The sequence below is a fragment of the Anopheles cruzii genome, chromosome 3, assembly GCF_943734635.1.
Source record: "Anopheles cruzii chromosome 3, idAnoCruzAS_RS32_06, whole genome shotgun sequence".
Classification (NCBI taxonomy): Eukaryota; Metazoa; Arthropoda; class Insecta; order Diptera; family Culicidae; genus Anopheles; species Anopheles cruzii.
Window position 1 is genome coordinate 2,800,371 of NC_069145.1, and position 14,108 is coordinate 2,814,478.

At 50.8% G+C, this 14,108-nt stretch overlaps 5 protein-coding genes and 2 non-coding genes across 7 annotated transcripts in view; 2 read left to right on the top strand and 5 right to left on the bottom strand.

Moving 5' to 3' along the window:
* Nucleotides 1–14,108, bottom strand: part of LOC128274907 (glycerol-3-phosphate dehydrogenase, mitochondrial) — a 281,955-nt gene that overhangs the window by 262,315 nt on the left and 5,532 nt on the right. The gene's annotated exons all lie outside the window — the stretch shown is intronic.
* On the bottom strand, nucleotides 960–9,514 carry LOC128274928 (N-acylneuraminate-9-phosphatase). Its single transcript, XM_053013275.1, has 3 exons — nucleotides 9,305–9,514; nucleotides 3,525–4,007; nucleotides 960–1,605 (listed from the first exon to the last, which is right to left on the bottom strand). The coding sequence occupies exons 1-3, from the start codon at nucleotides 9,425–9,427 to the stop codon at nucleotides 1,228–1,230; spliced, it is 984 nt and encodes a 327-aa protein (XP_052869235.1). The 5' UTR covers nucleotides 9,428–9,514; the 3' UTR covers nucleotides 960–1,227.
* On the bottom strand, nucleotides 5,647–8,363 carry LOC128274906 (neurochondrin homolog). Its single transcript, XM_053013248.1, has 2 exons — nucleotides 8,186–8,363; nucleotides 5,647–8,114 (listed from the first exon to the last, which is right to left on the bottom strand). The coding sequence occupies exon 2, from the start codon at nucleotides 7,999–8,001 to the stop codon at nucleotides 5,800–5,802; it is 2,202 nt and encodes a 733-aa protein (XP_052869208.1). The 5' UTR covers nucleotides 8,002–8,114; nucleotides 8,186–8,363; the 3' UTR covers nucleotides 5,647–5,799.
* Nucleotides 9,761–10,835, bottom strand: LOC128274789 (hydroxysteroid dehydrogenase-like protein 2). Its single transcript, XM_053013097.1, has 4 exons — nucleotides 10,822–10,835; nucleotides 10,590–10,753; nucleotides 10,306–10,519; nucleotides 9,761–10,229 (listed from the first exon to the last, which is right to left on the bottom strand). The coding sequence occupies exons 1-4, from the start codon at nucleotides 10,833–10,835 to the stop codon at nucleotides 9,761–9,763; spliced, it is 861 nt and encodes a 286-aa protein (XP_052869057.1).
* Nucleotides 11,312–13,080, bottom strand: LOC128274921 (hydroxysteroid dehydrogenase-like protein 2). Its single transcript, XM_053013267.1, has 4 exons — nucleotides 13,067–13,080; nucleotides 12,600–12,763; nucleotides 12,297–12,510; nucleotides 11,312–12,232 (listed from the first exon to the last, which is right to left on the bottom strand). Exons 1-4 carry the CDS (start codon nucleotides 13,078–13,080, stop codon nucleotides 11,371–11,373), a joined length of 1,254 nt encoding a protein of 417 aa, XP_052869227.1. The 3' UTR covers nucleotides 11,312–11,370.
* Nucleotides 13,507–13,578, top strand: Trnaw-cca (transfer RNA tryptophan (anticodon CCA)). Its single transcript has one exon. It is a non-coding gene; the product is annotated as a tRNA-Trp (tRNA).
* LOC128275792 (5S ribosomal RNA) lies at nucleotides 13,761–13,879 on the top strand. Its single transcript, XR_008269330.1, has one exon. It is a non-coding gene; the product is annotated as a 5S ribosomal RNA (ribosomal RNA).

The window sequence follows — 14,108 nt, forward strand, 5'->3', positions numbered from 1 at the left end:
CGAACCGTTTTTCTGTTTGCCCCCGCCAGAACGATTGCGCCGACGGTTTACAATTTTTACAATCTTCCGCATTTCTATGTCGTGTGTCTAGTTTTACGTTTACCTTCATCTTTTACCCTTAACACTGTCGTACAATATTCCGATTCCATGGTATCCGCAATTACTGTGTAATACTACATGATGTTTTCTTGGAAAAGGGGGGAGTGCAGTTAAATGGCACATACGCTGTTGTTGTGTTTACAATCGACGGCAGGCCCTTTCTTGCTTTTGGGAATGGAAATGTGGTGAGAAAGTTAGAGAACTCTACATTCTCTTTATTTTTGGTTTCAAATCTCTCTTAGTGTCCATTAGCCACATGTGGGGACGACGCGTGTTGATGTTTGATTTGGGGATTTGTTTTGCAATGTTTGTTCGGTTGCTTTTCTGCCTGCAGAGAGTGACGGAGGAAAACATGTTGCTTCAATAAAATAGGCCTTTCTACTCTACTCTTCGTTTCCTTTTGTGTGTTTGGTTTTGATAAGAACCCCCCTCAAAGTGGCCTTATTTTAGTTGCTGCGCTATTTGTTTTTCGGTCAGATCAGGTACTTTCCTATGTAAGAACTCTAGCAGAACGCACTGCGCTCTCGAGACGTTTACGCACTCAGTTTAGTTTGACCAATTTGCAATGCCAATGGGCAGAGCGTCGTCGTCCCTTGGTGGGAAGAGCAAAGTTTAGCAATAATGGCGCAAGTCCCGCCTCCTCCGATGGCCTGCTGTTGTGCAGTGTGTAGTATAAAAGTTGTTTAGATTCTATCTACATGTGTACATGTGTTTCGCTCTGCCGATGCAGTTGTCCTCTAGCAATCTAGCAACCGCCGTTGGTTTCAGCGACGTTTCTGGTGGCTGACACAGCAGCAGCGATCACGCGGAGTGTTTGGGCGAAGGTGACAAAGTTACGACGCTTCGGAAACTACAAATTAAAGTTATACAAAAGCATTTTACAGGACAACCTGAACGCGCCGCGGAGACACGGATAGTAGTAGTGCGCTCGGAGTGAACGTCGTCGTCGTCGTCGGTTGGTCGAGCAGTGCCCGGAAGAACAGGAAGTACGTAGTGAATCCGGACCCGGACCGCGCGCGATGCTCCTAGGAAGTGGAAGACGATCGGTCATCTTCAATTCACCGCCGTGCATCCTCACCATGGCCCGGGGCCATAAAAAAAGCCAGCCGCTGCTGGGTGCCCTATAATTCAGCTGCTACTACTGTTGCTGCTGCTGCTGCCGGTGCTGCCGTTGCTGTGCTGGCTGCAGTCGTTGCTGGAGCTGCTGTACGAGCTGTAAAGATCGGGTATGTCGGGCAGGATACGGTTGTACTGGGCCGCCCGATTGCGCGTTGTTTTCTGCTGCCGCATCCGCTCATCTATGGCCGTCGTCGTTATGGCCCCGGTGCCTCGTACACGGAATGAAGTGGACGGTGGCAATAGGCCCGGCAGTTTTAGCACACTGTCCACCGTAGCGTCGGGCCGCACGTGTTCCGGAACGTCATCCATCGTGCGATCGCCGCAAAGGCGTTGCTCCGCGGGCAGCGGCAGCCAAACCGTTGCTCCCAGGTTGGCCTCAATGCCGCCCTGCATAAAAAAGCCCAGCCAGAGCAGCCCCCCCACAGCCGGCGGCAACAGACATTTGGTTGATCAAAAGGATCACAACATTTGGTGGCCGATCGCGGAAGGATCGGTTAGGAAATGTGATCACCCAGTACCAGAGTACACCCGGTGTGTGACGATTGTTTGAATGGAACCCAAAACCGTCGTGTTGCGTACATCAAACCGTCCGCAGATGAAACATTGGACCGTGTTACGTGCGTTAGGTAGAGTTGGTGTGTCCGTGGGCAACAGAGCAGTTGATCGTCGTGGTGGTGGACGCCACCGAAGCGCGCGCGCAGCGTTGATGGCGGCAATGATGTTGTTCAGACGGTTCCGAAATTGAGTTTTTTTAGATTGATTTTTTTGTTTGGTTTTTGTCATTCGTTGTGTATGCCATTTAATTCGGACAGTCGGTTCGGGAACGGGAAGTGGAAGGAAAGTTAAACTTCAATCAAATGAGCTATCAGTTTGGCTGTTTGGGGGAATATAAGTTTTGGTTTACAGTAGTAAGAGCATATAAAGTTTTCATGTGGAATTTGGGGATGTCACATCTTCGATCGTCACGATATATATGTGGATTGCATTGTGCGTGTGATTTGTTTTTGGCGGCAAAACTGGATGATTAGACGCTCTCCGACACCACGGACCCGTCTAGTCGACGAGCGCCGCGGACAAGAGCGAAATTCTTTGTGAAATTGAAAATGGCTGACTGCTGGTTTATTATGGGGGTTAGATTGGTTTTGTTTGTCACTCTAAAGCTTGCACACAAATCTATATGATGATGTTTCGATTATTTGCCTCTCAAAAATTGTGCCATCGTGGGTTGCTACGTTCCGCACGAAGTAAATTAACTTTTACCAAACGCGACAGTCAATGCAAAAAAGTGGATGATGAAAGTGAAAAAACCGAACCGAACTAAATTTGCGTCCATTAAAGCCTCCGGAAGGAAAACGTAAGAAAATAGGTCGTATCGCAACGCACTTGTAAAACTGTGGACGCCATCAAGAAGAGGAACTAGGGATTGGCATTTCTTGCAATGGCGCGTCCGGCGCGCCTCAAGGTGACGTTGTTTTTGATGGGAAACGTGTGTTGGAGTGTAAATATGGTGGTGATGAGAGTAGAATGAGATTTCAGCACAAAAAGGGAACAACTTACCGTCACGCTTTTTTTTGTTCGCGATTAGATAGAGAGCAACCATTATTTGAGGTGTGTTTTTTGTGGCTTACTACGATAGAACGTCTTTTCGTGTTCTGCTGATGGTCGTTTGCATCGTTAATGTGGATTAATGTGGAACACAAGAGAAATACGGATGAAACAAACTAACATTTGGCTCAAAACGCGCGATTGAACGCAATCCGATGAGACATGACGACACCATGGTTTGCTTTGCTTATGAAATTTCTTCTCTTGTATGCAGAGAGCTAGTTGATGGGGTCCCTGGACTGGTTGGATGGTTGGATGGATGGATGGAATAAAATTGTTCGTGGGTCGTGGCCTCTACTGGTGTACACTCCGAGATCCGCCAGCAAACGGAGACTGAGCTTCGCGACAGTGATCGAGACAGACTTCAGAGGTGGTGAATTGTAATGCATAAACAAAAAAAAACATGTGACCTCGGACACGGTGGAAGCTTTACATTTCGCTTTTTTTTTCTTTTTACTTTTGGCAGGATATGTGTGTAAATTTCATGCATCACCACCGTGTCCTGCAAGTGGACGGCTTGGGGAGAATCGATCGGACCAATATTGTATCTGTTTTCGCTGACGGACGCCCCATGTGGGCGCGTCCGAGGATCGGGCGCTCCGGGCGTATTTGTTTGTGTAAGACAGAGAGCGACAGAGAGAGATTTCATTTTTGTTTTTTTTTTTCGGGGGGGAAAATGCGCTGGGCATGTATCGACTCACCTGAATGTCGGTCTCGAGCTTGTCTCCAATCATGACGCACTGGCCGGGCGCAACACCTAGATAGTGGCAAGCTGCGTAAAAGATATTTCTATCGGGCTTGGCCCACGGTAAGTCAGAGGATACCAAAATGCAGTCAAAGTATTTATTCAACGCTAGTCTGTCAATCTTCTCCCACTGCGCGGCGGTCGGCCCGTTGGTGATGACGCCGAGCAGGTACTGCAGGCGCAGCGTTTGCAGCATCGTCTGCACCTCGGACGGTAGCGCGAGGTAGCGGAAGCGCCACTCGACCCAGCGGCCGTATAGCTCACCGGCCAGGTGCTGGTGCGTTACGGGCAGCACGTCGTTCCAGAGCTGCGAGCGCCACTGCACCAACGCCATGTTCGGATTGTCCGGGCAGCGCCGAAACGCGGCCAGATAGTTGTTGGCCGTTTCGGTGGCCAGCACACGGTCCAAACCATGCTCACGGTGCAGCAGGTCTGCCACCTGGAATTCCGGACAAGAAGAGAGAAGGAACACCGAATGAGAACGCAATCGTTGAATTTCAGATGACGGGCTCTTAGCCCTCTACCACACCAGACACACACTGACTGCGGAGTGGATATGTTTACTTTGGGGGTCTATAAGTAGAACACCGTCGATTGTCCGGAATGTCTACATTCTTTTTTTTTTAGGTGCGATCATCACAAAGTATCACAGATCAGCAGCAGTGAGATCGAGAAACGGTGAGAAGATCATAACCTTTTTAAAGATCTGATGAATTGAACGTCGAAACAGTGCAATGAAAATGTTAGGACTACTAGATGAGTAACAAAAACGACCTCCAGCCAGCCATAATACAGTCCTTGGTGCAACAAGGTTGCTCCACTTTCTCGCATTGGCGTCTCCGTTCACCTCCCTACCCACAAGATCTTTCAAACGCTCCACAGAACAAATAGTGCGCGCCAGGCGGCAACAAGCCAGCAAGCAAATGGGACCTCCTTTCCTTCTACGACGCGTGCAATGCGAAGAAAATTCGTGACTATTTTCGGATCTGTTGGCGGTGTGGAAAACTGGTAGAGCTCCGTGAGCAATGCGCGCGCGCACTCGTTTCTTTACGTCCTGTTACCTTGTTCTTAATATTTAGAGACTAAAAAACAGGATTGTGGCGTTGCAAGAGTTCCACTTGTGTGCACCACGCGCGCGCACTAATGGAGATGTGCAACGTTTGGGGCGCGCAAGTGCACTTAATGTGGCGCGAAGAAGGAAATAATGATAGATGAATGTTTGAACCAACGTGATCCGTAGCGTAGCAAGGCACATAAATGGGCATGTTATTTGGTGAAATGCTCCCGATCGTGGGTGTAGCTAGAGCTTGGCACGATGTTGCAACAACCTGTCACCGGCGACCGACGGTCACTGATTCTCCAAAATAGTTTATTAATACACTCTTCGGTTGGACGAAGAGTGGCAATCGCGTGCGGCGCCGCGATCGTGACACGAGTATCCGTGTGCTTCGGTTCTCTCTCTCCGCTCGTCTTCCACAAAGAACAACACCTTAGTTTTTCTTGCCGCACATCGTCAGATTAAGTGTTTAGATTTTCTTCGCCTTCCATCCACCGAAGGGGGCCGGCCGGCGGGGTTTCCAATCCAACGACATTCGCCGCCGTTGGTAGGTTGTCGTGCATCGGTTGTTTGCCTCTGCCCACCGGTGGTGGACAAGTAATGTTCTATTTTTACGCCCCAAAACTACACGCTTTCGCACGAAAACCTTCTGGCAATGCGCTCTCTCGCCCGCTGTGCAGGTTCTGTAGGCCGCGAGAGCACACGTTTTCAGCTTTCCGGCGAATGAACCGGTACACTCTAACCTCAACTTTAGACGATCCTCTGATCGGTTGTTGTGTGCTTACGATTAACGAAGAAAGAGTTTGGAAAATCGAAAAGTACACCAGTTGGAGCCCCGGTTGCAGCAGCAGTAGAATTCAGATCAACAGATCGGGTAGAAGACCGATAGAAAGTACAACAACGGACCTTCGGAGACAGATAAGACCAAAGACAATTAAAATGGTACAAAACACGAGGTTTATTTCGTAAATCAATTCATTGTTTGCTTATGGTTTTTATACTTTTTCCATTCAATCGTTTCTTTTCCAGCAGCAGAACTGTGTACGGTGTAAAGCGAACGAAATAAATGGACAGATGATGGATTTAAATGAAAACACGAAATGCAGCAACGTAGGATTAAGCAGAGAGAGTGTGGTTGATGATGGCGCAACGGTGCGAGGTCCGGTCCGACACTCTAATCTCCAAACAGTTTCTTGCCAAGATCCATCATCCGATGGTTGCGGCACACCTTCAGCGCATCGGCCTTCCGGAGCACGTCGGCAACGCCCGTATTCGCGTCGACCAGCTGCGAGAGGAAGTCTTCGTACGCAAGCTTCACGTTCGGCGGCAAGGTACCGATCTTCACCTTGCGCAGTGTCTCCACTATACCCTCCGCCCAGCCGCTTTCGATCGCAAACTCCGAGATCCAGGGAATCAGCTTGATGATGCCGCTCATCGTCTGCATCCCCAGGAACCACAGCTCCATCAGCTCGAACCAATGTTCTTTGTACGCGAGCGAAACGACCAGCGCCTGCGGATCGTTCGATTCGTCGATGTTGTACGCGTCCCACAGGAACCGGATCGTCGTCTGAATGTAGCGGCAGATGGAGAAGTCGTTTTTCTTGATCTTCGAGGCTTGCTGCTTGAGCAGCAGCAACCCAAGCACCGCCAGGTGACCGTGCAGCACGAGGTTGTCGGGCGTGTCCTTCAGCTCCGGCAGGTTCTCGAAGATGAAGCGCAGAAGCTGCGCGAACAGGGTGCTCTCTTCCACCAGCTTCGCCTCGAGCACGGTAATGTTCATCAGAATGTTGCACAGGCTGACGATGGCCGTCCGCGAGTCGCGCATCTCGTCCAGCTGGCGCCCCGTCAGCTCCGGGTCCGGCTCGTTCATGCGCTTCAACCGCTCGGCCCGCGGCACCGGTGGTTTCTTGTAGTGTGCGATGGACCAGTGAAACAGCAGACAGTCGTACAGGACCTGCTCTTCCTTCTCGCGTAAGAAGATCTGGCGCGCCTCGTCTTCGACCACCAGGTGGCAGATGGCGGGAAGCATCACGCGCAGCACATCGGCCGGCGGCTGCTCCTCGTGGTCGTCCACGTTGTCGGCCTTGTGGGCGATGCGGTAGTCGCGCGACTCGTAGAACGACTCGTTGGCCAGCTTGAACAGGAAGGGTAGCACCTTTCCGAGCTGCGTCTTCATGGCGGTCGGCTCCTGGGCCATCCAGGCGGTCAGAACGCGCACCATCGCGTACGTGAACGCTTTCTCCGTCTTCTGCAGCCGATCCTTGCGTGTGTCGTTGGCCAGCTTTACCAGCACCGACAGCACACCGTTGAAGGCACCCTTCAGTCCGGTGTACACCTGCTGCTTGTCCTTCTGATCGAGCTCCAGCTGATCGGTGGCCATGAAGTTGATCGACAGCTCGAGTATGGTGAAGCAGGCGGTAATTAAATCGGCTTGCGCCATGCACTGGTTAAAACTTTTGCCGTCCATCTGCATGCGCACCTCGATCGCGGCCAGTTGCAGCAGCAGTAGGAAGAACTTTTTCGGATTCTCCGTATCGGTTAGCGTCCACTCGATACCGAGCACATCGACTGCGTTGGCCGCCAGCTTGAGGGCAGGATCGCGCTGCGCTTTGCCGATCTTGCTCATCAGGATGTCGGTGATACCTTTGTACAGACACTGGGGCCAGATTTCGTCCTGCACCGTGCGGGAGACCAGGTCACGGCGGCAGTTGAACAGCAGCACCGTGATCATGTCGGCCAGCTCGAACTTGCGCTCGGCATGGTCAGTCTCGAAGTCGAGCGAAACGCGCTGCAGCAGCGCGTGAAACAGCTTCGGGTCACTGTCCCACGAGTTGGCCCCGAAGCGGGCCACCAACGTGACGATCAGCGTGAGCGCTTCGTCGATCTGGAAGCTGCGCTGCGTGTAGATCTGCGCCATTTTCGTGATGATGTCATGCTGCCGCAGCGCCAGGCGACCCGGCTCGTACAGCGAGATGCTCTGCAGACACTGGTACGCCTCGTTGATCACGATCAGATTGTCGTCGTACTCATCGTCGTCGCAGGTCGACGCGATCCCGAGGAACACCGGAATGCTGTCCAACATCTCCTGGTGCGTGGCGAGCGACTCGTCCTCACAGAAGCAGCTCAGAATGGACAGCGCCACACTCTGGTACACGGAGGCGGGGCAATCGTCCGGGACATCCTTGCTGGTGAGTAGTTTGCGCAGAAACTCGAACCCGATCGCATCGAACAGCATCCGCTTGCCGGCCTGCGTGCAGTCCTTTCCCTTGATCAGCTTCGTCACCATGAACAGGGCGGCAAACTTTTCCGTGTCACTCTTCGCATTCTTCAGGATTAGCGAACACTTTTTAATCGGTTCACTCACTTCGCCCGACATTTTCGCTTCGGTTATCGGTCTTTCTATTCGTTAAGTTTTCTCGTGTCGCGTTCTTCGGCCTCTTTTCTTACGCTTTCGTTCTTCCCGTTCCACGATTTTCGGTCCTATTCACCCTAAAATAATTTTTTTGCTTAAAAATGGGATCTCAAAAACTTCACCCACGGGATGAAGGGCCGAACTGTACCGTGTAACTTCGTGTTCTCAACTGAATCGGGATGCTCGGGAAAATCGTGCTCGGGCGTGCATTTTCTCCGGCGAGCAATCGTGAGAGAAACATTCGTGAAAACCTCCGTTCACTCTCAGCACCCGACGCAGAGACGGTGTTCGTGTCTGTGATCGCGTGGTGGCTCAAGAGATCGTGAGCGGAATTTTCCTGAACAGGCCCCCTCGAGCGGCCTGGCTGTCCTTGTAGGAGGTGCTCGGGCACAACGATCGCCACCGGAGGTCGCACGGAAGTAAACAAAGCCCACGCGCTGAAGCACTTCGAGCGGCGGCGCACTTATTTCCGTCATATATCACCGCTATTTTGATCCATATTCATACGCCGCTAGAACCCGTTTGCACCGTTATGGGTGCCAATTTGTACAACGATCGAAAGCGAACGGAGCGAGTCTCAAGGAGTATTAATAAATCTCACGGCACATTTGACGGTCGTCCGGATGAACCAGCACGTGCGCAAATGGCACAGAAACGTCAAACCGCCCAGGTTGCTGCGTCGAATGAACGCATACTCGGATGGGTTTTTTCTCTATCGGCACGTACGCACGGCGATCGATAAATAACCCTTGAAGGAATTCGGGTAAACGTTCTGCTTTGGATGCTTTTCACAGAAACACCACCTCCCCAGCACGGTTTTAGTTTAGTCAAAGTATTTGTGGTGAAACATTCTTAGCGTTCCCGTTGTTTCCCATGCTGACGTCGAAAAGTGCGTTGTTCTATATGCTTGCACGCAGTCACACTTTAACTTTGACGCTTCCGCACCGCTGCATGACCTTTGCTCTCCGAAGGGTTTACAACCCGCAGACACAAGGAAGGGCCGTTTCCTGGGCGCAGGTTTTCCTCGCATCAAGGCATCCCGATTTTCAGCACACCGTCGCAACGCACCGCCCCACACTATCGATATCGATTGGGTCACTTCCAACGAAAAAGCATCCGACAGATCGAAAATATCACGAATTTTATCGTGCCGCACAGCACAAAAGTTTGTCCATCATATTACGTAAGATATTTTAGAGCTATGCCGACGCACACGGCAGTTGACCGATTGCACCGAGCCACGAATGCTCTGCTCCACTTGACTCACCTTGCTGCAAGCCTTTGCATCCGCTTTTCTGGTCGCAATCAGCGTATTGTCAAGGTCGAAGAAAATGGCTGAAATCTTCGAATCACAGTTCAGTCGCTTGATCGCGCCACGGAACGAAGTCATTGTAGAAGAAATAGTATTGCAATCTTTTCCTTCGTCCGTTCGTCAGTTTGTTTTGGTGCGTTCCGCTCACTCAACTTTTCGACTGATGCTGAGATGCTATAGCCGAGTTCTAATGGCGAAGGAAGAAACGTGTACCCTGTGCAATACAGAAGCTGAGCAGCGTTCATTCGGTTTGACAACGACGGATGAACACGCCCTGTAACGCCTGAGTAACGCCTACGTAACGCAACTCGCTGTAAGCGGAAAAGATCATTCCAGCAATGAAAAACCAACGAGCCAACATTAACCGTCACCGTTTTTAATCCATTCGGACAAGTTCAGGAGCCTTTTTTCCTACAGCTTAGCCTTAGTCAATATCGCGCTCACGTATATATCTTGCGTTAACTCTTGGTCATTTGCCGGAACGCAGGCGTACTGTTTAAAATCCGTAACTCCCTCCTGGGCCAACAGATCGTCGTCGATGTAAAAGTTGCCCGTCCTCGTTCCGGGCTGACGGCAAAGGATGGCGTAAGCGGCGTCGGCCATTATGTCCGGCTTTCTTGAATATTCGTACGAATCCTTGCCGTGCAGCATCTCAACGGCAGCCGTATAGATGATCGTTCGGGGCCACAACGCATTGACGGAAATGTTGGCCTCCGCGTACTCCCTTGCCATGCCCAGGACGCACATGGACATACCGTACTTGGCCATCGTGTAAGCCACGTGATTGCTGAACCAGTGCGGTTCCATGCTGAGCGGTGGCGAAATGTTCAGGATGTGTGCATGCTTGCTTTTGCGCAGATACGGAAGGCACTCCTTCGAGCTGGGTAGAGTTGGAAAGAGAATCGATCCCGTTAAAAGCACCGTTTTCGATCGCGCGATCATCCGGAGGTACTCACACCAGGAAGGTACCTCGGGTGTTGATTTGATGCATCAGATCGTAGCGTTTCATGTCCGTTTGCTCCGTCGAGGTCAGCGAAATAGCGCTGGCGTTGTTGACCAATATGTCGATACCGCCAAAGGTTTCGACCGCTTTTTGCACCGCCGCCCGCACTGCTTCCTCGCTGCGCACATCGACAACGCATGGCAGGGCTTTTCCACCGGCGGCTTCGACTAAAATAAGAAAAGGGAATCACTGCCTTGGTTCACAGGAACGGTAAGCACCTCGGCAGACGCTGCTTACTTTCGGCCGCTGCGGTGTAGATGGTTCCCGCTAGCTTCGGATGAGGCTCCGCCGTTTTCGCCGCCAGCACAATATTAGCTCCATCACGGGCAGCCTTCAGAGCGATCGCTTTGCCGATGCCGCGAGATGCACCGGTAATGAAAAGCGTTAGGCCGGCTAGTTTCCTGTTGGTACGAGTTTTGAGTTTTTCACTTTCGACACAGAATCCAACATTGAAACACGGTGTACATACCCCGTGTTTTGCATTGCGGGTGGTTTGCGCTGAACTTTGACACCAAATGTACGAAACAGGCAGAAGGTTGTTGCCTCTGGCACGGTCGAAGAATGACTTGAAGTATTGTTATCATTTTCACGCGACAACCGTATAAACGAGCGATACCGTGAAAGATTAAGCTGTTTCACGGTGTAGTGTGTGTATGCGCCTGAGATAGACTTTCGTACGGCGTGTAGAAGATTGAAGAAACCAATTTTGAACAGAGACAGTGTTAAGAAAAAATAAAATTACAGAAGTAACTACTGAACAATCGAGCGATGGTCAATCACGGTTGTTGAAAATATAGAACATTTATTTAACCTTCGCCAGCTGGTTTTGCAAAGTAACAATTTTAATACGTCCCCTAATGATACGAAAATGCCGTTACAGAAAGCAACAGAGATCAACATTGTCTCTGGGGGAGGCCAAGACCGCTCAGCGGTTGAAGCCAGATAAGAAGAAGTAAAACGATATGAAAAAAAGTCTTTTATTCCTTGATAAATACCTGAGTTCCCTAGATTCGCCCACTCACAGTTTGGCTTTCAGCCCACCCATAAGCTTCTCCAGCTTCATCGCCTTCTGCAGGTCACCGGAGATCTTCAGTTTGCCCGTCATAAATGCGTTCGCCGGTTTTAGCTTGCCCGTGAACATGTCGAAGAAGTGCTTCGAGTCCATGGTCAGCACCGCATCGGCCGTGCCCGGTGGGCTACCCTTTCCGACCTTACCCGTCCCAGACTTGAGGTCGGCGAACCAGATGCCGGCCTCTTCCCCCTTCACCTTGAACTCGTACACGGCACCCGTTTTGCGCACGATCTCTTCGTTCAGCAAACTCTCGATCTTCTGGAACAGTCCCTCAATTTTGCCACCTTCGCTACCGGCCGCTGGCTTTTTCAGCGACGCCGCGTGGCTTCCCTCGGCCGCAAATTCTACCAACTTTTCCGGGGCAACGTCGAGGAAAAAGTCCGGCATCAGTTTGTCGGCGTTCGCGGGCACGCACGCGTACTGCTTAATGTCGGTGATGCCCTCGGCCTGCAGCACCTCGTCGTCGATCAGAAACTTGCCCGTTTGGTGGCGAGGCTCCTTGGACAGGATGGCGTAAGCGGCGTCAGCCATTATTTCCGGTTTGCGAGAGAACTGATCGCTCTCTTTGCCGGTGAGCATCTTCATGGCCGCCGTATGAATGGCGGTTCGTGGCCAGAGTGCGTTCACCGCAACGTTCGCCGTCTCCAGTTCCTTAGCCATGCCAAGGACACACATGGACATACCGTATTTGGCCATGGTGTAGGCCACGTGATTGCTGAACCAGTGCGGTGCCATGTTGAGCGGCGGCGAAATGTTCAGTATGTGTGCGTGGTTGCTCTTCCGGAGATAGGGTATGCATTCTTTAGAGCTACAAAACAACGAACAGCTTTTAGTGGGCGGCCACGAGCACACGGGACAACGACCGTTCTTACACGAGGAAGGTACCGCGCGAGTTGATTTGGTGCATCAGATCGTACCGCTTCATGTCGGTCTGTTCGGTGGGCGTAAGCGCGATTGCACTAGCATTGTTGACCACGATGTCGATGCCACCAAACTTGGCCACCGCATTCTGAACCGCCGTGCGAACCGCAGCTTCATCGCGAACATCGACCACACAGGGAAGCGCCTTACCACCGGCTGCTTCAACTGGAAGATAGTTATGGAGCAGAGCATTAAGTTAATTAAGCAAAGGAAGTGGATGATGTCGATATCTGTGTCGTTTCATCCAAACTTACTCTCTTTGGCTGCCGTGTAGATTGTGCCAGGTAGTTTCGGATGTGGATCGGCCGTCTTGGCCGCGATCACCACGTTCGCTCCATCCTGAGCGGCTCGCAAAGCGATCGCTTTCCCGATCCCTCTCGAAGCGCCCGTAATGAAAAGCGTACGTCCAGCAAGTTTTCTGCAAGCGAAAGCATAGAGGAGCAAGAATGTAGAGATATTTATTGCTATGCGGATTGGTTAAACATCTTCAGTTAACACCGATCAAGAAAGTATAGCTTTCATGCATGCAAATATTCAGTCTCTCGAGACCGTGTAATCTCTGCGATGCTGCTGCCGACCTTCGGACCGTTGGTTGATATCGCGAGCCTTACAATACAGCACACTCAAGAAGCACCGTGCCACACTCGAAGATAAAGGTTGAACCTCATTAGACTAACGATCTGATGCGATATGCTTAATAATTCACTTCTGTTTCGCTTACCCCGTGTTAATCATTATTTTAATTTCGCTGTTGTGAAAAACAGTACAAAAATGAAAAATGTGTACACAAACAGAGCGGTGAGTCGTGCGCAGATTGGATTCCTGTTCCGAATGACAGTCAAAACATGTAGCACACGCAATCAACGCCAGGTTTTGAGCTAGTGGGTGTGTGGCAAGGGCCCTACGCGATACCTTACACACACCATCTCGGCCGGCTCTGTCCATTCCGGGTTAAAGTCCATTCTGCAACACCGCAATGGAAGAGATTTCTCTTCCACATTTTCTTTATTTCAATATTCAAAAGGGCATTTCGTTGACTAGTAGATGTTTTGTAAGCATTGTGTGGTTTGTTGAATCAGATGATAACAATGTTCCATACCAATTTAACAAAAGGTTATATGCTGATATCAAGTAGCATCTTGACGAGCCTGACCGAAGACAGACTCCGTGGCGCAACGGTAGCGCGTCTGACTCCAGATCAGAAGGTTGCGTGTTCAAATCACGTCGGGGTCAATCGAAAAAGATTTGCTTCTTTCCTTTTTACTTTGTTTTTCTAAGGTAACCACACTGTACAACTAATTACAAATGCATTGAGTATGGTGCCCTGGCCGACACCACACCGATTGAAAGCTTATTTTTGGAACGGAGCGGCCCAAAGGACGCACTTTTACTAGGCGCACACCGGGAAGATACTCGTCAACGACCATACCATGTTGAAAACACCGGTTCTCGTCCGATCACCGAAGTTAAGCAACATTGGGCATGGTTAGTACTTAGATGGGTGACCGCTTGGGAACGCCATGTGTCGTTGGCATCATCAACCAACCCTTTTGCTTTTTTGGTTTCCACGGTAACCGCACTTTTTTCTCAGGACACCACAGTTGGTGAAATGATTTTATTTTGCTCTGGAGGTCCCGACGAACGTGTGTGTGGCTGTGCCCTGGCCGACACCGCCGATTGAAAGCTTATTTTTGGGACGGAGCGGCCCAAAGGACACACTTTTACTAGGCGCACACCGGGAAGATACTCGTCAACGACCATAC

Bases quoted from the DNA above. Each gene is read 5' to 3' on its own strand.
- LOC128274906 (XM_053013248.1), bottom strand. From the start codon at position 8,001: ATGTCGGGCGAAGTGAGTGAACCGATTAAAAAGTGTTCGCTAATCCTG.
- LOC128274928 (XM_053013275.1), bottom strand. From the start codon at position 9,427: ATGACTTCGTTCCGTGGCGCGATCAAGCGACTGAACTGTGATTCGAAG. The intron at 4,008-9,304 runs GTGAGTCAAGTG...CCGGAATTCCAG, and splicing joins ATGCAAAGGCTTGCAGCAAG to GTGGCAGACCTGCTGCACCG. The intron at 1,606-3,524 runs GTGAGTCGATAC...TTTTTTATGCAG, and splicing joins AGCTCGAGACCGACATTCAG to GGCGGCATTGAGGCCAACCT.
- LOC128274789 (XM_053013097.1), bottom strand. The intron at 10,520-10,589 runs GTAAGCAGCGTC...TTCTTATTTTAG, and splicing joins CTACACCGCAGCGGCCGAAA to TCGAAGCCGCCGGTGGAAAA. The intron at 10,230-10,305 runs GTGAGTACCTCC...AACTCTACCCAG, and splicing joins ACCCGAGGTACCTTCCTGGT to CTCGAAGGAGTGCCTTCCGT.
- LOC128274921 (XM_053013267.1), bottom strand. The intron at 12,511-12,599 runs GTAAGTTTGGAT...ACTATCTTCCAG, and splicing joins CTACACGGCAGCCAAAGAGA to TTGAAGCAGCCGGTGGTAAG. The intron at 12,233-12,296 runs GTAAGAACGGTC...GTTGTTTTGTAG, and splicing joins TCGCGCGGTACCTTCCTCGT to CTCTAAAGAATGCATACCCT.